The 26,285-nt window shown below is 41.9% G+C and overlaps 1 protein-coding gene across 1 annotated transcript in view; it reads left to right on the top strand.

Annotated features, from left to right (window-relative positions):
- Nucleotides 1-26,285, top strand: part of ANKS1B (ankyrin repeat and sterile alpha motif domain containing 1B) — a 1,816,017-nt gene that overhangs the window by 1,766,788 nt on the left and 22,944 nt on the right. The window contains exons 23-25 of the mRNA XM_042781827.1: nucleotides 9,678-9,689; nucleotides 10,578-10,664; nucleotides 19,211-19,348. Of these exons, the coding sequence (XP_042637761.1) occupies nucleotides 9,678-9,689; nucleotides 10,578-10,664; nucleotides 19,211-19,348 (237 nt within the window). The remainder of the gene's footprint in view (nucleotides 1-9,677; nucleotides 9,690-10,577; nucleotides 10,665-19,210; nucleotides 19,349-26,285) is intronic.

Here is a 26,285-nt window from a genome sequence, read left to right as displayed (position 1 = left end):
ATTAGGGAAGCACCAGGCTACAATTCAAGTTCAGGAAGAACACTCAGTCTCTCCCCCAGCCCACCGTCTCTCTCCTAACAGTCACAGTCTCTCTCCCAACAGTGCGTGTCCCTTGGTGTCTCACTCAGCAACGTGTGTCTCTTGCTTCTCTTTCCCAACAGCGCATGTCTCTTTCAGCAGCAGGTCTTCCTCAACCAGCAGTCAGAGAGAGACTTCTTCTGCCTCTAGGAGGCCTCGTTTTGATCCTGGCAGTGGCCAAACTAACCAATCATAACATCAGAACTCTAAGCATCTGAGAGAGCAGGAACCTTCCAGAACATTGCTTTGTGTTGCGCCCAACAGAAATACCCAGGTGGATAACTCTTACAGTCAGGAGCTCCTTAGTTGCTCACAGCAAATTCCACCACAGAGTTTACATAGACTTATGGCTAGAAAAGCCGTACCAGGTAATTTACTACACTGCAAATAATTAAAGGAGAAATAAAAACAACTGTAATTTTATCACCCAGTGGTAACCTCTATTAAGGAGGTCCAGTGGCATAGTAGCTAAGGCATTTGACTGCTCACCAAAAGGTCAGTGGTTCGAACCCACCAGTCGCTCCATGGAAGAAAGATGAGGCTGTCTGCTTTCATAAAGATTTACAGCCTTGGAAACCCAACGGGGGTCACTATGAGTCAGAATCGACTCTTTGGCACTAAGTTTGGCGACTTCTGTTACAGAATATTTCAGTTTTTCTGGTAGAAAAGTGATGTGTATGAGTGCATAAATGAACAGTCTGAAGAATTACACATAAACAAGATGCTGACATCCTTTTACCTGAATCTTTGGCAGCTCATCTAATTAATTTTCTTAGACTAAATCACTGGGTCAAAGGACATATACATTTTAAAACTTTGTATAATTATTGCCAAATTGCCTTCCAGAGAAGTTGTTTCAGTCTATACTCCCAGAGGCAGGACACAAGAATGTGTTGATGTTTGCTGTCACATCTCTTGGTTGCATTTTCAGGGGAACTTTTTTTTATGAGAAGCCATACATCTCCAGGGCTTATCAGCTCTATTTTGATGTAACTCAGGATTCTGTCTTTATGTGGCTGAACTCTTTATATGAAGGTTTTATACCTTCACAGCCCTTGAGAAACTAGAAGAATTCAGTAAGTTTCATTAATTGCTCTGAAGATGAAGAGCTGTAACTAAATGCTAACTAAGGATTTTTGGAAATCACTTGTCAAGTGGAGAACAGTGTGTTTTGATAAATCAGCGTCTCCATGAATTAATGTAGGATGCAGTAGCAGCTGAGTCTGCATGCAGAGCAGCAGAGCTCGGTTCTGACAGGGACTTTCAATCAAACTGATCAATTGCATTTCAGAGCAGTCGTTCTTGAAGGGCAGTCCCAGAGCAGCTGCATCTGGAAACTTGTTAGAATTGCAGATGTTAGGCCCCACCTCAGACATGCTAAATCAGAAACTCTGGATGTGGCCCTCAAAAAACAGGTCCCTCAATGTTTCTATGCGCTCTGCAGTTGAGAGGAGTTCTTGGGTGACACAAATGGTTAAGTGCTCTACTGCTAGCCAAAAGGTTGGCAGTTCAAACCCACCTTGGAAGATGGGCCTGGTGATTTGCTTCCAAAAGGTCACAACTTTGAAAACCCTATAGAATAGTTCTACTCTGTACCCATGGGGTCACCATGAGTCAGAATCGACTCAATGGCAACCACAACATCAGCAGCAGTTTGAAAACCACTGCTTTGGTCCACTGGGCATTCCATTAAGGCTCCTGTGTAGGTAGGCTGGAGGCCCTGGGTAGTGCACCTGGTTAACATGCCGGGGCACTAACCAGAAGGTTGGAGGTTCAAGTCCACCCAAGAGGTGCTTTGGAAGCGAGGCCTGGTGATCTACTTCTGAAAAAACCAGCCATTGACAACCCTGTGGAACACAGTTCTCCTTGGACACACATGGGGTCACCATGAGACAGGATCAGCTTGATGACTCACCTGGTTCTGCCACTGTACCTGGAAACTAGCCAGGGCTGGAAAAAGAGAGCTCTATTGTCGGCCAGATTTTGGCTACAGTATGTGAGTTCCAGCAGCAGGCAACCACCTCCCCTCGTGCTGGAGCAGTAGTTTGGCCACTTGCCTAATGCCTGTTCTTATCACATGGCAGTGACAAGTTAGGCTCCCGTGTTCTCCCAGCCTTTGTGTCAGTGTCCTTAGGACCCGAAAAGCCCCGGAGAGGTCATTCTGCCTCATTGCTCAGCCATGACACTTACTTCTACATCATTAGTGACAAATGAGAGCCCAAACTATTTTGAAAGACATCCAAAGAGAACGATTTCCAAGCTGCCCCTTGTAATCATTGTGCCCTCTCAAGAAGTCTTCTCTTTTTATATCCGTGCCTGCAATTTGAGACTGTTTCCTATTGCAAAAATGAAAACCTACCTCCTTTCTCCTGAAGGCTAAAACGTCAGAGGATCGCTGAAGCTTTTTCTACCCCCCAGGAATCTCTTGAAAACTCTCTAATCATGTCTATGATTCTTTTCTAAGTTCTTCTAAGGCATTGACACCTGACTCAGGGTACCCATACTGTGAAAAGTTTGTTGAATGTCCTGTGTTGATAACTGACAATGTGGCTTCTCTTTGTAAAGCTAACTTCAGGCTTGTTACTATGCATTCATTCATTTGCCCTTTCACTTAACAATCTTAGTACTGCTGTAACAGAAATACCACAAGTGGACTTTAACGAGCAGAAATTTATTTTCTCATAGTTTAGGAGGCTAACCCACCAAACTCATTGCCATCTAGTCAGTTCGACTCATAGCAATCCAACAGGACAGGGTTTCCAAGGCTGTAGATCTTCAGCTGGTGCTTTTGAACCACCAGCCTCTCGATCAGCAGCCGACCGCTTTCACTACAGCTAGAACTCCAAATTCAAGGCACCGGCTCCGGGGCAGGGCTCGCTCTGTCAGCTCGGGGAAGATTCGGTAGCCCTAGTGTTCTTGGCTTCTCGGTGATCTCCACGTGGCATCTCTTTCCCCAGTTTGTGTTGTCTCTGTGACTAATCTCTTCTTTTTAGATCTCAAAAGTGATTGAGTTCAAGACTCACCCTGCACTGATATGACTTCGTTAACATAACAGAAATCCCTATTCCCAAATGGGATTACATCCACAGGTATAAGAATTAGGTTCTGACACATATTTGGCAGGAGACACAATTCAATCCATGACAATGCATTTCAACAGCTCTTAGATTGAACCCAATGAAATTGCACATATCTAACCATTTTTGATCAATAAAAATGGCAGTTTCATAGAGTTCAACCTAAAACTATGTGTCTGTCTTATGTGGGGAGACAAAAGTCAAGAAGAGTGTGAGCAGTACTTAAGAAACTCACCCTGTAGTGAGGGAAACAGACAATCCTGAGACCCAAGGCCATGGACACAAAGTGTGGCAGAGAGTCACAGGGTGAGGAAAGCTGTCCGTCAGTTTGGGAGACCAGGGAAGGTTTCCCCAGAAAGCGGCGTTTAAGCTGAGTTTTGAAGGATGGGGTCCTTTCACATTGCTGCCTCATCATCTGCAGTACTCTGATAGTCCCCACAAAGGAGCTCATTCTTCTACGTACAGAATGACCACAGTAATGCTTGTTTTGTGTGTGTTTTAATCATTTCAAAGTCACTGAGGGCTACCACACACAATTGCTTGATCCTCTTTTAATTTACTTGCTGAAACTGAAAATAATTATTAAACTTTAAAACTAAGGAAAATATTATATAGTGAATTTAATAGTTGAGACTCAGCACTGAATATCAAACTGGAAAGCACTCCCACAGCAGCTATATACAGATTAAAAATAAACTAAGTTGGATGGCAGTAGACCCTCCAGAAATCTTTTCCCAAAACTGTGTTTGAAATACACTGTGAATTTTCAGGGTGTTACAAGAATGAAGGACCAGAGGCATCCACCTCATGGGCTGCTTCACTCTTTTCTCTTCCTGTGCCGATTACTGGGCACAAGTTAGGAACATAAACTGTGTTCCAGCCTCAGAGCCAGTGTTACAGCTCACAGCTGAAGGGCTCCTCATTGTGAACCTCTTTGCTCTCATTCACGCTTGGGAAAGTCATGAGATGAGAGTCCACGCAGTCTGAAAGGATGTTAGAGTACTATTGATTCTGCATTAGAAAATGGGAAATTAATCATTTTTAGGACAGGCTTTAAGGCTGAAATGAACGCACCAGTGGTAAATCCTGACGTGAAACAAAGATTCATTTGTTGTGCGTGCCATGGAGTCGATTCCGACTCATAACACGTCTTTAGGACAGAGTAGAACTGCCCCATAGGGTTTCCAAGGCTGTAAAACTTTACAGAAGCAGACTGTACCATCCTTCTCCCATGGAGCAGCTGATGGGTTAGAACCGCTGACCTTTAGGTTAGCAGCTGAATGGTTTAACCACTGTAACACCAGAGCTGCTTCTGTTTAGTGCTTAATTAGAAAACAATGTGCACTTCAGTTCACTTAAAATAAAATGTGCATTTAAGTACGCTTTGGTTTTCAGTGATGGGAAAGTTCCTCACACCTTCTAGATAAACATAACTGATAAATATGAGCCTGCCCTCAGATTCAAGATTCAAAGGTGCGTTTTGTTTTAGGTCTCAGAAATGTCACATCTCTATGTAACTAAATATTGTTTCTCTTGGAATAATAAAAAGATGATAATCATCATTTATGAAATTGTGAACTGAATACATTTGAATGCTCTTTGCAAGACAGAAAGATGCTGTAAAGGTTAAGTTCATTTTTTAACTTACCTGTGAGTATTCCATTGTTTAGGGACTCGGAGGTCCTCATTATAAGCCAATCTATCCTGTGAAAGTGGGAATTGGAGGACTCAGGGAAACCTCAGAAATTCTGAGCCCTGCATAGAAAAGAGCAACTAGCAACAAAAGAGAACCAGAGCATAAGGTTTGCATTCAGCCTTTGACTAAGGAGATAAGTCTTGGAGAAGAGATTTCTGTTTATACAAATAAACAAGGCTGGAGTGTTTTTAACATATGGGAGTATTAATTATACAGAAACCCAGGGAAGCATGCAGATAGGTCGTAGAAACCAACGTCCTGAGAGCGTGCTTTGTAAGCTTCAGCGGTCACGGTCAGAACCAACACCTTCATCCCGGGGAAGGAGGAGAAGTGATTCCAGTGCCGAGGAGCAAACAGGGTGGCACGCAGGCTGCCTCTGATTGCTCTGAAGCTCCATGCTCCCGTTTCAGTATCTACCGTCATGAAATGAAGTAGACGTTTATTGGATTTCTCATCTCCCTGATTAGTCTCCCAGAAGACTCAGTGAACCGGCCTTGTGTCTAATGCATTTTCATCTTTCGTTAAAGTAACATATGAAAAGACCTCTGAAAGCTCTGGCAAGGTTCACCATCAGAAAATCCCCTAAAAATGATTGGATTCTTCTCTCTTGTGGAGAGTCTAAATGTCTGAAAGGAGCAGTACCTTAAAGGCCCCCCACAGGCCCTTGTAGCTCCACAGCTGGCCAGGATCCTTCATCTTCTTGTCAGGGGACTTGCAGGCATTGAAGGAGAGTGTGGTCTCCATATTGGCATGTATGACCACCCTAGTCCCAACTACAGTCAGGAAAGCAGGGATTCATGGAAGCCACCAGAGAAGCAGAGATGGCCATCCTTTATCTGTTCTGTGTTCAGCTGGACTGAGCATGTGATCGGGAATCTTTGTGTTATGACAGAAGCCACAGCCAGTGCCTTCGTCCCAGCTGAAAATCATGTGCCCTGATCTATCTACCCTTCAGCTCTCCTCTTCACTAGCATTCAACGTGCAATCCATTGAATTCCTTATTGGTCTCTGCTGCCTCCATGTTCCTGAAGCTGCCTTTAATGAGACCAACAACAAAATTCATTCAGTTGCTAAAGCCAAGGATTTCACCAATTAAACCCAGTAAAGATAAGAGCACCTGTGTGTGCCAGCCACTGTGTTAGGCACCATTTTCCAGTCCTTGTTCAACACTGCTCCTACCATCTAAGTATTCTTCTCTGTGGCTTCCATGATAGGACTCTGCATTTTCTTCCATCTTCATACACGTTCATTTCATTGGCTCTTCTTCCTCTGCCCATTCCGTCAATATTAATCTTCCCTTGAGATTCAGTCCTTAGCCCTTGTCTCTTTTTCTCTCCTGAAGCCACCTCATCTTCTCCCATGTCCTCAGCCACACCCTTTCTGCGGTTGGATTTACAGATCTGATCCCTACTTCCAGTTGCCTACTATGTATCTCCACCTGTTTATCAAGCTCAGCACATTCAAATCACTTCCATTGTGTTTATGTTAAAACATATTCCCTGCTATTGTTCCTTGAGCTCGGTGAAGAGCTTCATCATCTGTGACATCCTCCCACCCATTCTTCCACAGCAGGTCAGTCAGCAGATCTTGATTTTTCTTCATTGGCAGTTCATTCTTGGCTCCTCCCTTTCTCCAAGGCCTCTACTTTTACTCTGGTGCTTCGAGGCTCTCATTTGGATTTGCACAACAGCTTCCTGTCTCCCTGCATCCAGCCTCTAGCCCATCCTCCGTCAACCATCACAGCTGTCTTTCTACAACACACATCTCTTTGTGTCACACCCTGCTTACAACCCTTCAGTGCATCCTTTCTCTGCCTTCACATGGCACAGGAAGTCACAATCTACCACGCCTACCATACCATCCTCATCTCCCACAATTACCCAAACTACAATATTGTTTCTCGTGGCCAGCCCTGTATGTGTATGCCTGGGAGCTCTGGTGGTGTAGCGCCTGAGGCATTTGACTGCTAACCAGAAGGCTGGCAGTTCAAACCCACCAGCTGCTCCTCGGAAGGAAGATTGGGCAATTTACTTCCATAGTAATACCACCCCAGAAACCCAAGGAGGGGTTGCTGTGAGTCAGATCCGACTTGTCAGCAGTGAGTTTGGGTTTATTTTTAAAAATGTGTATGCCTTGGTTTCTGCTAATAAAGCCTTTTTTGTCTACTTTTGCCACGTATAAATTTCTGTTCACCCTTTAAGCCCGGCTCCACCATCCCTGACAGACAATCAGTGCCTGGTGAAGGAATGCGCATGCGCAGGCATGCAGACTGCCCCACACTCCCACACACAGTGAAGCTCTCAGTCAGTGCTCTGGCAACAGTGTTCCTGTCTCTCTTGTTCCATTTGTCAACATTGTATTGTAGCTGCTCTTCCTGTCCGTCTAGAGCAGGAATGGCAGCGTGTGCCTCGTGTGCTGCCTCTTCCTCTCCGTCTTCCGTGACACACATCGTTCCTAGCTCTGTCTCCACTGGGCCCAGACAGTGGGAAGACGGCTGGAATCTTCAACACATAGGCTCAGCATCCCTGTCAACATAGCCCTTCAAGCAGCACTGTCAGTAGACTGGTGTTTTCACCCAGTTTGAGGTCTGTTTGACATCCCCTAAAGTAGCTTCCCAGTGACAAGCACAGTTGCTGGCCTGAAACAACCCCCCCCCCATGGCTGAGTGAGTGACCAATGGGTGTTGTTAAATACTAAATGAAATGTTGATATTTCAGTTTTATGTTAGCTGTATATTGTTTCATGTTACTATATATCTATCCAAGAGAACATACTTGTGAAAAGTGACGGGAGAGGTGATTTATTGAAATCCATTCTTAACCCTCACACACTCTGTACACCACACTGCCGCTCTGTCTACCACCACCATCTCTAGAGTCCAGCCACGGGTCTGCCTTAAATATCAGCACACTGCAGGTTATTTCCTCTAGGCTTGCCTTTGATTTAGTGTACATATTTTTTTTTAGAAGTGGTTGGGAAAAAACATTGAAAAGATAAAAGCATCTAACCTTATATTCCAATTTCATAATATCTCTTTTTGGCAATCACAACAGAAAACTGGCAAGCATGGTAATTTTAAAACTCAATTAGAAAGCACTTTAAAATAGCTGCTTTTTTTCTAGACTGTGTGAAGCATTTGATAAATATTAAATAGCAGTACTCAATATTAACTGTCTTTGAAATGGTATGTTGTTGTTGTTTGGTGGCCTCGAGTTGGTCCCGACTCGTAGCGACCCCATGTGCAGCAGGACAAAACACTGCCTGGCCCTGCGCCTCCTCATGGTCATTGCTGTGCTTGAGTCCGTCACTGCAGCTGCTGTGTGAGTCCATTGCATTGAGGGCCTTCCTCTTTTTCTCCAGCCCTCCACTTTACTAAGCATGAGCCCCTTCTCCAAGGACTGGTCCCTTCTGACATGTGACCGAAGTATAAGAGGCAGAGTCTGGCCATTCTCACTTCTAAGGAACATTCGGCTGCACTTCTTCCAAGACAGATGTGTTCTTTCTTCTAGCAGGCCATGGTGCATTCAATATTCTTTGCCAATATCACAATTCAAATGCATCCGTTCTTCTGCAGTCTCCCTTATTCGTTGTCCAGCTCACATATGCATATGAGGCGATTGAAAATGCCATGGCTTGGGATAGGTGCACCTTAGTCTTCAAAATGACATCTTTGCTCTTAAACACTTTAAAGAGATCTCTTGCAGCAGATTTGCCCAATGCAATACATTGTTTGATTTGTTGACCGCTGCTTCCGTGAGCACTGATTATGGATCCACATATAATGAAATCCTTGACAACTTAATCTTTTCTCCATTTATCATGTTTATTGGTCCAGTTATGAGGACTTTTGTTTTATTTTGAAACAGGTACTAGTAGCTATGAGAAAGCTGTTGTGTCAGAATAATGGGAAATATGTGAAGCGCCCTTTTTGTGCCTCAGGGTAAAAGATACAATTTAGTAATCATTGAGTAAATAAGTTTTACTCACATTGTTGGATTAAAAGCCTTCTTGAGTTCTGGTCACATTTCAGAATTTGAAAAAGGCAAATTGGATAATATGAATGGAGAAGTCAAGAAAGTTCAGATTTTTTTCTGATTCCATTAATGTACCTAAGACAGCTGGTTGTTAAAAACTAAAAGAAAGTTCTTGTGTGCTATATCAGATAGGAATGCATTTAAAAGCTGTATCAGAAAATCAAGTGAATAGTATCTTAAACACAGAAGGTATTATTTGTTTATCCTAACAAGAAGTCTCAAAGAATATCCAGGACTGGCAAAACAGCCTCAAAATGCCACCAGACACCAAGTCTTCCTCTATCTTTCGCTGTACCATCCTTAGCGTGTTAGCGTTCATCCTCATGCTGATTGCCTTCTGGTTGCCAGATGGCTACCACACTGCCAGCCGTCATGCATGAGTTCCAGAAAGGAACATGGAAGAAAGGAGGAAAGTAACACCAGCAGACTTCTGCTTGTATCTCTTCGGCCAACATTGTAATGTATGACCACTGCTGACTGTAAAAAAGAGTAGAATATTGAAAAGAAAAAGAAGATGAAGAACAAGGTTCTTGTATCAGTCATGAGACTGTGCAATGCAGTGAATAGAACGATGAGAAAACAGAGGAGACAGACATGTGGTTTATAAAAAGCCTGCAGCTGTTTTTTAAGTAAGAGTTTCACTGCCTCTTGGGTATCTGTAAAGCCTAATCTCTTCTGTGACATCCTTTGTTTTTTAATGAATTTATGCTGTTTGTGTATTACTGAAATGGCTTTTTCTCACCTTTTCTCTCCTATTATGTTCCCACCTGTCTTATCTGGAAAATTCATCAGGCTAACTGTCAGGTGGGTTCTTCTTGGTGTTTAATGCTATTATTAGGAATGTCCATGGGGGAAAATGAAGTAAACAGGCTCTTGATAAATGATAAAACTAAACAGAAAAGGCACATACTAAATTACAGAGAAACTTTTGCAGATGCATGAAACCACAGAAGCTGCAAACTCAAAGCCCACGAAGCCAGTGTGAACATCTATCAATCATAAGAACTTGGCCTAAAGGAATACAGCAGCTCTGAATGATAAAGTGGGTTACCTGGACCACCTAGCATCTTGCCATGGGTCCAGATACAGACTGCTCCTAGAGGATTTAATTGTTATAGAGCAGTATTATTATACCTAGTGTGGTCACAGCAGTACAGCTTTAAGCGTAATATTAGCTTGACAGAATTGGCCACGTTCAAGAAAATTTCACAGGGATGTATTTTAAAACCCTAGTTTATGTACATACTGCACCATAGCCTGTACCTTAAAGAAAGAGGGTGACTAGAAGAAGAAAAGGTTCCAGAATGGTATATATTTTATTAATGCTGAACTTAACCTTTGGAGAATCTGATATGGTATAATGCTAGTCCAAAGACTGGTCACTTGAAATTGCAGTGGGAGACACAGCTATTTGTTTCTGTCTTTGGAATCAGGGAAAAGAAGTATCCTGTCACACACATGAAGCAGAACAAGCTCTTTTTAGATCCTTAAGTGCAAAACCAATATTTTATAAACCAAAAGCATAGTTAAACCCAAGAGAAGAGAGACTAACATTTAAATTAGAGTGTGTGTTGTGTGTATATGTGTGGTGTTTCTAAGTTGAGCTCATTTTTGTCTTTCAAATGGAAAATTACGTGCTTCAGTTGCCATGTAACACAAACTGTTCTAACAGCTTTCTATTTGTAATTGCAGAAGTCTACAGAGCAAATGAAGAAGGTCCCTACTATTATTCTTTCAGTCTCATATAAAGGAGTCAAATTTATTGATGCAACAAATAAGGTAGGTACTATACCTTTGGCTTAGACACAGGTACAGCCTACGATCTGGAATCTTTGCTTCCATCATGATTAATATGGTCCTCTTTTAATCACTCCCCACCACCAACCTTGCATGTTTCCCAGAAACACCTATAGGTACACACACATACACACATATACTCATATGTACATAAAGGTACATTTTATTTTGGAAGCTTCACCCAAGAGTGCTATAAATATTTTGCTTTTGCTTTTCCATGGTGCCTTCTCTTATAGACAATCAGTACTAAATATCTGGCATTTCCTGTGAATCTGGAGAACATCGAAGCAGAAGGAAATCATTTATAGAATGAAAAGGGAACAATTTCATCATTCTTCCATTAGAGGGAATGTCACTGGATGAAGGACTAGAACATCTGTCTCACCATTTCTCTGGAGATACATATGCCCTTTCTTTTGATACATGTAATGCACCTGACACAAGGAACATACTCCTGACTTTTTTCATTGTAAATAGTATTTAATTCTTAAATACTGAGGTGGAAGAGAGTATCAATGTTACTCAGAGTTATCAACATTATTGCTTTTTAACTGATAAACTCTAGGAAGTGGGAGACAGAAGCGCTAACCATTGGTGAATACCATTTGCTTTCTGGACTGCCTTATAGGATCTACTGCCTCACCTTCTCCCTTCTGGGGAAAGGGAACAGAAAGTCATGAAACAAGTGGACTTAAGCAATGGTCACTTGCAGCCAAGGCAACCGGGTTTAGATATCAGAGGAAAGTCCCATTGACAATGATTCTTCTGTGTTGATAACAAATGTGAGCATCTGAATCAACCAATTAGTAGCTTTCCTGGTTGTTTTCTATAACGAAGGAGGATGTTACATTAGCAGTCAGGGAAGCCCAAGCTCCTGGTAGGAAAACCACCTCCTGGTAGAAAAGGAGCTCTGGTAGCATAGTGCCTAAGGCACCTGATTGCTAACCAGAAGCCTGGCGGTTCAAACCCACCAGCCACTCCTTGGAAGGAAGATGGGGCAATCTACTTCCATAGTGAATACTGCCTCAGAAACCCAAGGAAGGCTTGCTATGAGTCAGGTCTGACTTGATGGCACATAACAACAACAGTTTTAGAAAAGATTCTGAAAGCAGGCAGAAAGCTTTCAAGCCAGCATTGTCACACTGCTGATGATTTCCAAAGCATACTCAGAGGCACATGCCCTACATGGAATGACACCATCAAGGTTTTAGCTGTCGGCATCCAAATGAGAGTTTAAGCCTGCACTAATGTTGTTGAGAAAAAGGAAAAATAATGTTGTTGGCAGTTATTGTCAGATTACAGTTGTGGAGACTCAAATCAGAATAATCCCAATTGATTTGCCTTTTTCTGTTTCTTGGAAGCAACTTTAGTTACTGGCCCATAAATTTGTTTTATCCTTCAATTGTGGTCAGTTGGTTTTAAAAGTTCCAAAACTTTGTGGAACTCTCATTGAAGATACTATTGCTAACTGCTGTATCTAAATTTTCAAGAAAGACATGGGCACTTGGATTTTTTTCCTAAACTGGAACAACTGTCTCTACCACATTAGCATTTGAAAAACTCTGACAGCACTATACTGTGAGTTTATGAGTTTGACACTCTCTTAGATTAACAGCTTTGTCAGATTTAGATTCTGACAAGGGCTAAATAAGTGGTATTTGCCCTGAGAAGTTTCCAGTCTTAAGGCTTTCATTCCATGATGCTGGTGGTATGATTAGATGTAGTGCCTAAGGCATTTGACTGCTAAACAGAAGGTTGGCAGTTCACACCCACCAGCCACTTCATGGAAGGATGACTGGGCAATCTACTTTCATAAAGATTTACTGCCTCATAAACCCAAAGGGGGTCGCTATGACTCAGAATTGGCTCAATGGTGGCAGTGAGTTTGGTTTTGGTTTTGGTATGAATAGCATCCTCTCTAACCCACTCTACCTGATCAGAGAGATGAGGGAGAGCTCTGTCAGTTCTGCTGTGTTTTGCTTAAGGACATATCAGAGGACTTAGAAGAAGTTGATACTCCTGTCCCTCTAGGAAACACTTCTGCGTCAATCACCAGTGATTAGATGAGTTATTCATAAACTTCTGCTCGTTGGTGACTATTCTTTGCAAGTTAGCACAGAAAGATATGGACAAGATAATTCTGTGTAAATAAAGACACTAAATAAAGAAAGCCAACATATCTTTCAAGTCCTAGCAGCATGGCCCTGACTATATTTTGAAAATCTAGAGCAAAGGCAAGGTGCATGATGGCAGGTGGAGCCAACTTCTTTGTAAATGTAAGACAATAACTACCTCATTCTCCCTGGAATTGGAGGACTTCAGCTGTCAGAAAGTGTTTCCAACCTGATGTCTTGCCGAGTAGCTGGTGCACCCAATATAATCATGGGCAACAGAGATAGTCTAGTGGTTGCTATGTGGGAAGCCAAAGTGGAGAGATTGTATTGAGAGGAAGGGTAGTCGAAAGAAATGGTGTAAGGCTCCATTCTTGGAGTTTGACTATAGAAGGCTGAGAAACATCCCCAGCAGCCAGGGAAGAAAGGCTGGTTTCAGAAGGCACAGAGGACCCAGATTTGAAGGATCATCCTCAAGTTGTGTTGTGAAAGGATCTGCACTCTGATACCTAGCTTCTAGCAGTGTCTGAAAGACAGCTTTGCATGCCTCTCTATGCATACTCTCTATAGCAAGTGTTGTATAGCAAAAATCAACCTCTAGTGCCCACAGCAGGAAAGAAGCAGATGGAAAGATTCCAGAGTCCTGCTCTCTGTTTTCACCCTGAGAAGTGTTATCTTGGTGGGCTGCTCCAATTTGAGGTGAAGGACCTGTGAAATGGAAGCACGTTGGAAGACTACAATTTCAGATACTGAGAGAGAGAGAGATACTACCGAGTCAGATCCGACTCATAGCAACCCCTCCTTGAGTTTCCAGGGCAGTATCACTATGGAAATAGATTGACCCACCTTCCTTCTGAGGAGTAGCTGGTGGGTTTGAACCACGAGCCTTCTGGTTAGCAGTCAAAGGAGCCCTGGTGGCGCAGTAGTTAAGTGCCAGGCTGCTCACCCAAAGGTCGCTGGTTTGAACCCACCCAGTAAGTAGCTCCATGGGAGAAAATCCTGGCAATCTGCTCCCATAAAGATTATAGACAAGAAACTCAGTGTGGCACTTCTGCCCTGTCACATGGGGTCACTGAGTGGAAACTGACTTGACAGCACCTAAGGAGCCCTGCTGGTGCAATGGCTAAGCACTCAACTGCTAACCAAAAGGATGGCAGTTCGAACCCACCAGCCACTCAGCAGGAGAAAAAACATGGCATACAACAGTGGCCACTAAGCCTGTATTAAGATACAACTAAGAGTCATACCTTTGTATCAGTATTTAATGTTTTCATTGTACTTTGTTCTTAACCAGTGCTCTCCTAACCATTGTTATTTCTTTAACCCATGCCCTGGTAAGTTGGGAAGGAGCTCTGATAGCACAGTGCCTAAGGTTCAAACCCACCAACCACTCTGCAGAAGCAAAACTGGGCAATCTACTTCCGTAAAGATTCACTGCCTCGGAAACCCAACGGAGGTTGCATGAGTCAGAATAGACCCAATGGCAGTGGATTTGGTTCATTAAGTTGGAAGAAATGTTTAATCTGCATTTGACTGATGAAGTGATTGAAGGGCCTCAGACTCTTCCTTAAATGACAGCCCCAGCAACCACACAGGTCATGGAGAAAGAATGAAACTTGATTTTTCCCACTCCCTAACCTAATGTTTTTTCTGTTACTCTACAGCTACTTTCCACCAAGTAGTTTGCAGTGCAATGGATAATTAGTTATGTGTTAATTACTCTCCCTTTCCTATTAGCCCCCATTAGACTGCACAAAAGATGAGCCCTCCCGTGAAGTACTTCATTCCTTTTATTCTAATAAGTAAATGTTTTTGCCTGAGTTCGTGGGAAAGCATTAGGTGCCTAGTTATAAACTCATAAATGCATTGCCTAGCAACTTAGGAAATGAATTGATTTCACGAATCCTGATTTAAGAAGCAAGAGGCAGAAAGTGATTGTGAATTAAAAATGGAACTCGGAATAGATTTAGGACTAAAATGTTTCAGAGAAGTCACATCAGCTTTCTGTAGAGGAGGTAACTGGCATGGTGTTTGGGCCATAGGACTGCAACCATTCAGTTGTAGGCCCTCCTCCAGATCAGTGGGATCTTCCAAGAGGGGCCATAGCTCACCCCATCAAGCTCTGGGTGAGGAACAAATCGCATTTTGTGTTCCTGTGCTCATTCCTTCCTCAGTCTTCTCGTCTGGCAAAATCAGGAATAGTGCAGTGTTAAGTTGTTTTTTTGTGTTTTCTGAATGCCAACTTCAGAACTTCACACAGGAACTATGCAGTTTTTTAGGCACCAAATAATGTGGAACATTTGCCTAAACAAGTGCCCGTTGTTTTTTATAGCACATGCTTTTTCATCTAAGAAGCTGGGAACCGAATTCAGAGCACTTCACTAAGTACGTGTGCTGTTCTCGGAATCGGCACGCCGCAGCATGTCTCCATTTACCTCTGGCTGGGACTGTTGCCTGCTTCCAGGGGTCTTCTTGGTAGGGGTGGGGTGGGAGTGGGGGAATGGGAATAGAGGGAGTGACACTGCCTACTGTCATTCAGAGAAAACTGGGCCTGAGGAAGGTAGGCCTTACCTATGAAAGCCCCAATGGAGGGAAGTAGAAAGAGACTGACTCTTGTCACTTCATCATCACACACCCTTCTTAGGACTCTCGTGTTAATTGGCTGGATCAAAAGAATCCTGTTTTACACCCACCAGCCTGAAACCTCTAGCTTTTCCTCAGCATGGTGGGGGGGAGGAAACACACAGATACCTAAAGAATACTAAACTGTCAAACTCCATCTCAAAGAAAGTGCAGAGTGAGCCTCGCCCCACTTCTTCTCCTGATCCTTTTTTGAAGCTCTGGTCTCTTAGAACATACTTAGAAATGGAGGCTGATCAACATAAAAGGAGTCTGTCTTTAATGGAGACCAATGATGTTAGCTTTAAATAAGAAGAGCCCCTCCTGGAGGCACTGCATGAGGTTGAAAGAATGTATCCCTCCTTGACTTCTTCAAGGAGGTAACCAACCACCGTACAACCTATAGCTTAGTGCTGGTCATCCTGGATTCATCATACACACATAGCACTGGCCTCGTGTTCTACAAAAGTAGATGGTGTCAAATGATTGCAGTGGTTCAATAGTGAGATGGAATCCAGAATTTCTGGAGCCATGGAAGCTGAATAAGCCCCTGGAACTATTGCCCTGACATAATCTTTAAACCTTAAACCAAAAATATCCCCTAAAGTCTTCTTAAAGCCAAACAGTAGCTTAACTAGTAAAGAATGCCTCCCTTAATCATTGTACTCTTTTAAGATCTATATGGGATCAAATTGACAATAGCAACTCTAAAGATTAGGTAGAAGACTTAGAGGGCAGAAAAGGACAGAGAGAATGGTTGCACAACTTGAAGAATATAATCAATGTCACTGAATTGTACATGGAGAAACTACTGAATTGGTGTATGTTCTGCCATGCTATGTACATTCTCAACAACTACAAAAATAAATAGGCTATTTTTTAAAAAATAGTGAGACCTCAGGTCCCTCACCACATTGTAGCAGTACAGATATACCAGGAAGTTCTGCTGAAATATACTTCCATTCACAGACCATCAACAGAAATTCAGGTAAGCATATTTTTTTAAGTGTCAGTTTCAAGACTAAAAGGAACTCTGGTGGCATAGTGCCTAAGTGATTTGACTGCTAACCAAAGGTTGGCAGTTCAAACACACCATCCACTTTGTGGAAGGAAGACTGGGCAATCTACTTCTGTAAAGATTTACAGCCTCGGAAACCCAAAGGGGTCTCTATGAGTCAGAATCTACTCAATGGCAGCGAGTTTGGGTGTTTTGTTTTTTGTTTTTTGTTTTTAACATAACTAAGTTTATCAGTTATACCTGAATATGGAATGTTTTTATTAGCCTGTTCTCTTCCTAGCTTAAATAGACATGGAAACAGAGGAATAAGAATTTTGACAATGTGCAGGGGACATCAAGCTCAATTTGCATAACATACTACACAAAACATTTGTTCCACATCGTAATTTGGCGAGTAGCGACTGGGATCTTAATTAAAAGCTTACAAGCAGCCATTTAGATGCAATGATAAGTCTCTCCTCGTCCAGAGCAAAGAAGAATAAAGAAAGCCAAAGATTCACGGAAACAATTAGTCCTAGTGACTGGTACACCAGGAGATCCTCAGCCTATACGACTATGAGACCAGAAGAACTAGATGGTGCCTGGCTACCACTGTCATCCACTTGGAGGGGGATCTGTGTAGGAGATCCTGGATAGAGAGGGAGAACAATGTGGAACAAAACTCAAAATCATTTGGAGAAAAAAAAAAGGGGGGGAGAAGGGACTAGGTTTGCTGGTCCAATAGAGCCTGGTGGAACCACTGAGACTATGGCCCCTAGCTGCCCTTCTGGTCTGGAATTGAACCCACACCTGTGGCTTCCAGCCAAACAAAAGACAGGCATATGAGTTGAACATTTACCTGAGGTAGATACACTCCTTGGAGAGAACAATCATGGGAGAAAGAAGGGCTGTTTATGCACAGGGTGACAACTTAGGAGGCAGGAGTGCATGGAGGGAAGGACACAGGGAAGAGGCCAACAGGTTATTTAAGATTGTGCAATTACAAAGTAATTAGGGTAAGTAAAGCATTGTAGGTTTTAGATCTTTGACAACTGCAAAAAAAAAAAAAAAAAACATAAATGAGACATTATGAGATTTTAAAAAATGGATTTTTTTCGCTTCTTTAAATACATCTGGTAGCATAATGGCTAAGGCACTTGACTGCTAACCAGAAGGCTGGCAGTTTAAACCCACCAGCCACTCCTCGGAAGGAAGGATGGGCAATCTACTTCCGTAGTGATACTGCCTTGGAAACCCAAGGAGGGGTCGCTATGAGTCGGGTCCAACTCGATGGCACCTAACAACAACAACAACAAATACATCTGTGTATCAAAAGAAGATTCTAGTAAGGTTTGCAGCAAAGATGATGCTTCACGATTATCTCGTGCTTCCGTTCAATAGTAGTACTTACACTTTTCCTCTCTTGCCTCCCACCAGTTAATCTTGGAGGCAAAAAGGGTGGGTGGGGAATAGCAAAGAAATGCCGGAGAGATAAAATTAAAAAAAAAAAAATGTTATGTTAAAATACTGAGAGAGGTGGGGTTGAGGGGCATCGCAGTGTATCTGAAAGAGCCTAAACTCTGCTATGAGTCGGGTCTGACTCGACAGCACATAACAACAAACTCTGCAGTCAGACAAGCCTGAATTTCAATACCAGCTCCATCACCTGTCCCCAGTACTTGAATTCTCCCGAGTACCAGTTTTCTCACCTGTGAGATAATGATAATGACAGCAACATCTCCTAATTATACATGGTGGTGTAGTTGATAAAGTGTTGTTATATCCATGGGGGGGGGGGTGCCCTGGATCATGTGAAACCATCTTAATATTGCACCAAGGTTGTCTTAGTCTCCTGAGGCTGCCGTGACCACATACCACAAAGTGGGTGCCTTTAAAGAGCAGAGATTTATTGCTCACTCTTCTGGGGTTAGAAAGACCATTCTCTGTGTCCACGCTGGAGGGAAAGACCCTCTCTGTTGTCTCTTCCACTTCTGTCCAGGTGTTTCTTGGCTTTTAGATGTGGCTACGCATGGGGTCTTCCTCCTGAGTGACTGTCTGCATGTCTGTTCTCTTTTATAAGACATCATTGAGAAAGGATTAGGACCCACCCTACTCTGGTATGACCTTCACTGATCATTTAACTGATAACATCTTCAAAGAAAGATCCCCTATCCAAACAAGGTTACATTTACAGGTGCAGGGGTTAAGATGTCACCGTATCTTTTTGGGGGACACAGTTCAGTCCATAACAGTAGTGTGGCTCTTATGCTCCTCTTACATCTTAGCCTCCACAGAACCTTTGGGAGCGTGCACCTGGATGCTTCCACCTGCCTGCTGCTTCTATACCTGCTTTTGCTCTGGTGGGGTGGGGGCAGGGCACAGTAGGGAGGGACTGGGAAACCTTCTTGGGTCAGAGTTGCTCCCAGCAAACAGCAAGGGACAGGTGATCTTTCCAAGGGGAGTCAGTAGGAGGCAGTGCTGCGTATCTCCACGTGGGTGTGGGGATGGAAGCAATAAGATGCTTAGTAATTATGGTATATTTTTAAAAGTGTCTGCCACCCAGACTGTTTCTGTGCATACCACCTGGTGAGCTCCAGGATATGACTATTTTAGGTTGTTTTTAATTAAATGAAAATATTCCTTCCAGACCTGCCATCCATTTGCCCATGGATGGTGCATTGGAGCAATCTGAACATTACGGCCCAGGACTTCCTCCTAGGAAGAGGAAAGATACTGGCATTGGTTCTAACATGTGTTGGTTTGCAAAGGAAAACAGTGGTCTTTTATGTCCTTTCTCCTAGAACATAATTGCTGAGCATGAAATTCGTAATATCTCCTGTGCTGCCCAGGACCCGGAAGACCTTTCAACATTTGCTTATATCACAAAAGATTTGAAGTCCAATCACCACTACTGTCATGTGTTTACTGCCTTCGACGTGGTGAGTGACTACCCTTCTCTTTGGACAGATTAAAAATTTTCAAAAAATGTACCTGGATTTTATGGAAAGCCAATGTGTTATTACCAAAAATTAATGTATACCAACCAACTATAAGGTGTTTTGGTGGACTCCACTTTTCTGAGCTTTGTCTGTATTTTTACTCATCCATCAAACAGAACTCTCCCCCTGCCTGGTACCTCAGCCATCATTGCTCAACTGCTGACTTTACTTTTCAGATTTGACTAATTAATGTCTTTCTTTGGAATCAAAAGAAAATCAATATCTTTCAGCATCCCCATTCCTTTACTAGGTTTGTTGGTTTCTCTGAAAACCATGTCTAAATACTAGGGCATAATAGTCTAGGATTGTTGGGAAGAAAAGTAAATTTCAGTGCCTCATAAGTATTTATGGTTTTCTATATTTAATAGTAGTCAGGTATGACACATACAAGTAATATCGAGAAACTCCAAAATGTGGTCCATTTGCACATTAGAAGTTAGTCTTGTAATGATGTCCTTATGGTGTTTGTTGCTTTTGATGGTCATTGAGTTGACTCCAACTCACGGCCATCCCATGTACAACAGAGTGGAACGTTAATGGGTCCTGAGCTATTATCATAAGTATTGTGATCCATAGACTTTCACTGGCTAGTTTTCAGAAGTAGATCACCACACCTTTCTTCGTAGTCTATCTTTAATATGCTGAAGCTTGTCCACCATGGGTGACCTTCCTGATATTTTAAATATGGGTGGCATAGCTTCCAGCATCATAGCAATATGCAAACCATCATGGTACAGCAAAGTGACAGATGGGTAGTGGCCTAATGGTGTTAACTTGTATTCATTTGCCGTTAAGTCTAAAACTTAGCTCATGTACTATATACTTGGACAATGAAAACAACAAGTGTTCCTTTAAGATACACAGATCCTTGAGGTGGTCCAAATTGCTTTAGAGTATCTCTAATGTAGTACATTGGTCATTGTGTGATAGAATTTATAATTGACATAATTCTAAAATATCACTTTGTTATGTAATTCTTCTCTGCTCCATTTGAAATATACACATTTAAAGAATTACACAGAAATTGAAGCATAGCATATTTTTGGGAGGCAGGCGCACAATTCAATATCATGGGTGGCAGATTGCATTAAGCAATCTTCTCCAGTTCTGACGAACACCCATGGACCAGTGCCACCATAATGCAAAATTCACACCATCAGAGGCCTGTTAGTCAGGCTTACATTCAGAGCATTTACATCATGCGGCAGGTTGCTCATCTCTTACAGTTTGTGAAGACTGAAAGCATAGGAGACAATGCTCATGGGTCTTTAAAAACTTCCTTCTATTTTGGGAGACATGACAAGAATAATAGGAAAGTAGTATGTGGTAACAGTGAGGACTGCAAAGCCAAGCCTTCAAAGGCTGCCCCAAACATCTGTGAACTGTGTTTGTTTGCATGAGGTCTCAGCGTTGGTTAAAATCATTTCAGGAGGGGCAGTGTTAGGTTTTTGGTGTCTGAAACATAACTTGCTATTTCTGTGGCATGCAATAGTTTCATTCTAAACAGTAAAATTTCATTCTATCCAAATACATTTTGTTTGCATGAAATACCTTTCTCTGTGAGAGCTGGGCTGGTGTGATAGCACACACAGACTAAAGTTTGCATCCCGACTCAGCTCCTACTCCTTGATCTTAGACGAAATGCAGGACTTTTCTGAGTCCCAATTTCCTTATCTATAAAACAGGGACAAGGATTTGCACCTCACAAGTTCTTGCCAGGATTGAAATGATTTATAGGTAGTTGTTGTTAGGTGCCATCTAGTCAATTCCAACTCATTGGAATTAATTACTAGATTCAAACCACCAACCTTTTGGTTAGCTGGCGGGCATTTAACCATTTGCGCCACCAGGGTTCCTAAGGTATATAGAATGCTTCATAAATAATAGGTGTTCAGTGTAGTCCCGTGTCGCCTCCCTCTCTTCTTGCCTGCAGCATCACAGTCAACAGCTTGATCCTTTTTCTGCTAAAATACGTAAGATTGAGGTTTGCCAGAAGTGTATTCCTCACAGCTCTAAGTTTTCCCGTAGCCCTTGTAAAAAATCTTAGAAGCAGATCCTTAAAGAAAACATTAATTCCACAGACCTTGCTGCATCTATCTAATGGAAATCTGCCCTGAGTATTACAGCCTTTCTTTGAGTAATACTGGTTTTTAAAGGAAAATATAATTTGTTTATGTAAGAGTACCAAAAATATTGTGCTACATTCAAACTAAAAATGATACCCATTGACCATCTACTCCCTTGAGTTTGTTAGCTATTAATATATGACAATAGAATATTGAAATGAAATGTGGTGGGGGGGGGGATGGTAAGATGTTTAACTTTATTATCAACATGATGCTCCTGATAGACTTGGAAAATATGTGGAGAACTGCCACGTATTTTATCTTTTCACCCAGATGTTTGATTTAATGTAGACAGTCACTGGCTTAGGATTTCAGTGTCAGCTCCAAAGGATTTTCATCTTACATCATAAATCCACCATTTTAATCCTCTGTAGGTGAACACAGTTTGTCTAACTTCAAAAATAGTAACCAAGGCCACCAGCTTTGACCTGAGTGTTTGAGCAGTTTTGAGATGCAACAAGCTTTGCCTGCAGTTGAAAATAAAAAAATAAAAAAGCCTATTTGAGTGTGGATTTCTGTGTCTTTATGTAACACAGTTCAGTATTCAATCAATCTTGAAGGCTTAAAAGTCTTTTGATGTGAATTAGTCCCCTGAGCTGCTCCAAGTGACCAAAAAGAGTACCTTATATTACCTCAAGTATACATTTAATCTTTTAGCTGATTTGCATAAATACATATATATTTTTTTAATTCTAAAGCTATTGTTACTTTGACCCTGTAGACCTTTTAAGGGTCATGTAATGTTTCTAAGAATATCTGCTATCATCAAACCTTTAATGATGTATAGAAAGTTTCTAGTTTATGAAGAGTTACATTTGAAATCTGGAGCATTTTTGCACTGAAATCCTGGGGCCTGAGAAGTAAGGCCAAGGCTAGCATTTGGGTTTAATATCATTTACTTACTACAACATTGTTTCTAAGCCTTTAATATGCTCAGATGCCCTATGAGTCGCCAAGAGATAGGGTGGAATGTACAGTGTTTCCCAATTTTTTTGAATCATGGTACTTTTTTTTTTAGAGCACCTCATACCTGTGGCATTCACTTTAGGAAAGGTTACACCACTTGATCTCCAAGCATGTTTCCATTACTTACAATCTGATAAATTTAGCTTGTGGTATTTTCAGTTCTAGATGACAAGTAGATGAAAATAAAAAGACCAGAGCAAAAATGGAATCAGGGTTCTCAAGAAAAAAGTCATTGTGTTCCTACAGGCCAACACCAGGCCCCTCTGAATTCTGGAGTCCGAACTAGCTATCAGGGGAGCTGATTTCTATTCAGATCTCTAACTTGCTAAGGCCTGAACTCATCTCACCCACTTTAGAACAAAAGGCTTCCCCAACTCCACGTTCCAGGCATGGGAGAGACAGAACAGTAGGGCTGGGTATAAAAGAAAGCATAGCTTGTGAAATTAGAAATTATGAGGGTGAAAAAGGGGGATCCAGTTTTCTCTCCTTCTCTTTTATCTCAAATGAATGGAAGAGAATTCCAGATTGCTGGGATTGCGAGAGAGAGAAAATATTGCAGTGGTCCCTGAGCCCCAAATCTGCAGGATTTTTCCTGGAAGACCATCTAGATAAGAGCTGACTATAACCAAAGTGATTTGGAAACTATTCTTCTATATATTATTCACACATTTATTCTACATTTGTCAGTAATCAAGTTGAGATGAGTGTATGAGAAAGATTTTGATGTATTCTCTGTGGGAGTATCAGATTTGTTTTAAAAAATCTGATAGGGCTGCCATTCAATAGTTTCAGAATATAAAAGGTATTTTTCTTAATAGCTTTAAAAGCCCTGGCTTTGTTGCCAGACCCTTGCTAATTCTCACTTCTGTTCTCTATAAAGAACATGTTTTCAGTCTTTGATATTTTCACCCTTGCTCATTTTTGTCATACTTGGAACTCCTAAATTCTGTAATCCTTATTGTGTGTGGCTTACACTAGCTCAGGAATATGTAGGGGATTTTGGATTAACGGTCCTGGTGGGTGGTACATGTGAGAGATGGGGCGCTCTTTCCTGTTCTTCCTTGGCTAAAAGTGGGACATGAAAGAATCTAAATTGGAAAAACAGAAATGGCAAAATACAGGAAAACATGGTCAGCAGACTATGTGATAGCATACTGTAGTACTGTACAGTCAGTATGCATGAAGCAAAGCCAATTCATAAAGGAAGAAAAATACGAGATTTGACTATATTAGCATGATCAGTGATGAAGAGTCCTGTACCAGCTTCTGACTCTGGTTCTGCTATGAATTTGATTCTTGGTTTTCTCATCCATTTAATGAAATTAACATCCCTGAGCACCTCTTTAATTCTATTATTTCCACAGAGTAGTTTGAGGTTCCTGAAGAAAAGTATTTATGATGTCTTTTGCAGATGTTGTCCCCCAAAGTAGGAATTTAAAGATATAAAAGAACTTAATTTGAGTGAACTCTGACAACTAAATTAATGTATGTGGGTCTCTGTCATTCTGTTTCTCACTTTCTCCACTTGAAAATACCCTTGATCTATTTGACTGCATATTGTGAAAAGAAGGGGCAATAGAAGAAAATGTTAAAGTGCGTATAGCTCTTAAGATTGATCTGTAACACTTTCCCTCCCTACTCTTCCACAAACAATCTACACATAAAGTAGAAGCTATTCCTGTCACTGTCCACTTTACTTATTCTCATTAGCAGAGTCAATGTCAGTAGAGATCCACTTCTGAGGGCAGGGAATGGCCCAAATCCAATGAAAAAAAAAACAAAAAATACAGCCCTCCCAGCCTTATTATCCTTCTTCACTACCACCACCCCCCAAAAAAAATAATAATTAATTATCACTGCTGAGTTTCATTTATCCATATCTCCTCTCCACTGCGACAAATCATTGAGTGTTAACTAAGCTATAAAGCCAAAGATGGGTGAATAGTCAGAAACAATAACCATCATTCTTTTTTCTCTCGTCCTGTTTACTTTTGGTGGATGTTACCAGTGCCTTAAATATATCCCATTTTTTGTAAAAATCAGGATTGAAGTAGGTGTTCTGAGATTTTTTTTTTTTCATAATTAGATTGTTTTGCATCATTTATTCATTATACCCCTCCTCCCAGATAACTGAAAACTATGTGTCATGTTTCGGAACGTGCCCTTTAGAATCATCCTGGCTTAGAATCTCAGGTGGGTACTTCTTAGCTCCACAGTTTGGACAGGAATGCCTCTAGTCTTCAAGTTCCTCATCTGTAGAATAGCACCTCCCTCCTCCAGGTTTTGTGAGGATTCAGTCAGACAAAGTATGCCATTCCCAGCACGTAGGTTTCAGGAAATCTTAGCTGATGATGAGAATGGCGACAGTGGGGGTGGAAAAGTTCTTCCTTATCAGACCCTGTGTAAGGATTTATGTCCCAGATTTTGGTTTATAATGTATCTTCACTGAGGTAATACTCTAAACCAAAAACTAAAACCAAACTCACTGCTGTTGAGTCGAACCCAACTCATAGCAACCCCTCCTTGGGTTTCCAAGGCAGTATCACTATGGAAGTAGATTGCCCAACTTTCCTTCTGAGGAGTGGCTGGTGTGTTTGAACCTCCAGCCTTCTGGTTAGCAGTCAAATGCCTTAGGCACTATGCTACCAGAGCTCCTAGGTACTACTCTACTCCTGAGGAAAAAAGGCAAATTCCATAAAAATTTCATGCCTATATTTATTGAGTGCCTACCATGAGTCAAGGAAGGTTGGGCGATCTACTTCCGTAGTGATACCGCCTCAGAAACCCAAGCAGGGGTCGCTATGAGTCCGGTTTGACTCGATGGCAGTGAGTTTGGTTACCATGAGTCAAAGGAACCTTGGTGGTACAGTAATTGAGCTCTAGGCTGCTAACCAAAAGGTCAGTGTTTAGAACTCACCAGCTGCTGTGCAGGAGAAAGATGTGGCAATCTGCTCTTGTAAAGATTACAGCCTTGGAAACCTTATGGGTCAGTTCTGCTTTGTCCTATAGGGTCACTATGAGTTGCAAGTGACTCAGTGGCAATGAGTTTGGTTTTTGGGGGGAGATACCATGAATCAGGTACAGGTTCCTGCTCTCCAGGACTGCATAATTCAATTGGAGAAGTGAGGACATAAATAAATAGTCACAATAAAAATCATATCCATGCTGTCAGAGTTGTGCCAACACCCAGCAAGGCACTGTCTCCCAGAGGAGGGGTGCTTGTACTGGAGGCTGAATGTTTAGTTGTGTGAACATGTGGTAAGTTTGGAGGCATGACAACTCATTAATTCAATTCAGAATGATAAGCTCAGGGTATTAGGTAGGCATCTGCAATAATCAAAGAGAAAGTCATTTATATTTGCTGTGCTTACTAAGCCAGGGAAATGGACATACCCATTTTAGAAAAGGAAATTTTATAATGGACGTTTTTAGAACAGAGGTTAAAATTAAAAGGGTTTTGTTCTGTAATCTTCAGTTAACCGGGAAATGTGTTAAGTTCTCCATTTCCAAAGAATTACAATGAATGCAGGAGTCCTGGTGGCACAATAGCTAAGTTTGCAGCTGCTAACTGAAGGCCCCAAACTCAGCCCCAGGGTTACAGGTGAGGAGAGACAACTCAGGGACACCCAAAGTAGTAGGCGGGAAGAGCAGGAGAAAGGGGATTAAAAGCCAGGAAGCCAGAGAGAAGAGCAATCAGCCGAAGGGATTAGGTGAGGAGAGGAAACTCAGGCCCGCCCAGAGTAGCAGGCCGGAAGAGCAGGAGAAAGGGGATAAAAGCCAGGAAC

The sequence above is a fragment of the Orycteropus afer genome, unplaced genomic scaffold, assembly GCF_000298275.1.
Source record: "Orycteropus afer afer isolate SDZICR_OR568_19922 unplaced genomic scaffold, OryAfe1.0 scaffold00177, whole genome shotgun sequence".
In the NCBI taxonomy this organism is placed as follows: Eukaryota; Metazoa; Chordata; class Mammalia; order Tubulidentata; family Orycteropodidae; genus Orycteropus; species Orycteropus afer.
Note: the sequence above shows the minus strand (reverse complement) of the source record. Positions and strands in the feature narration are given on the sequence as shown.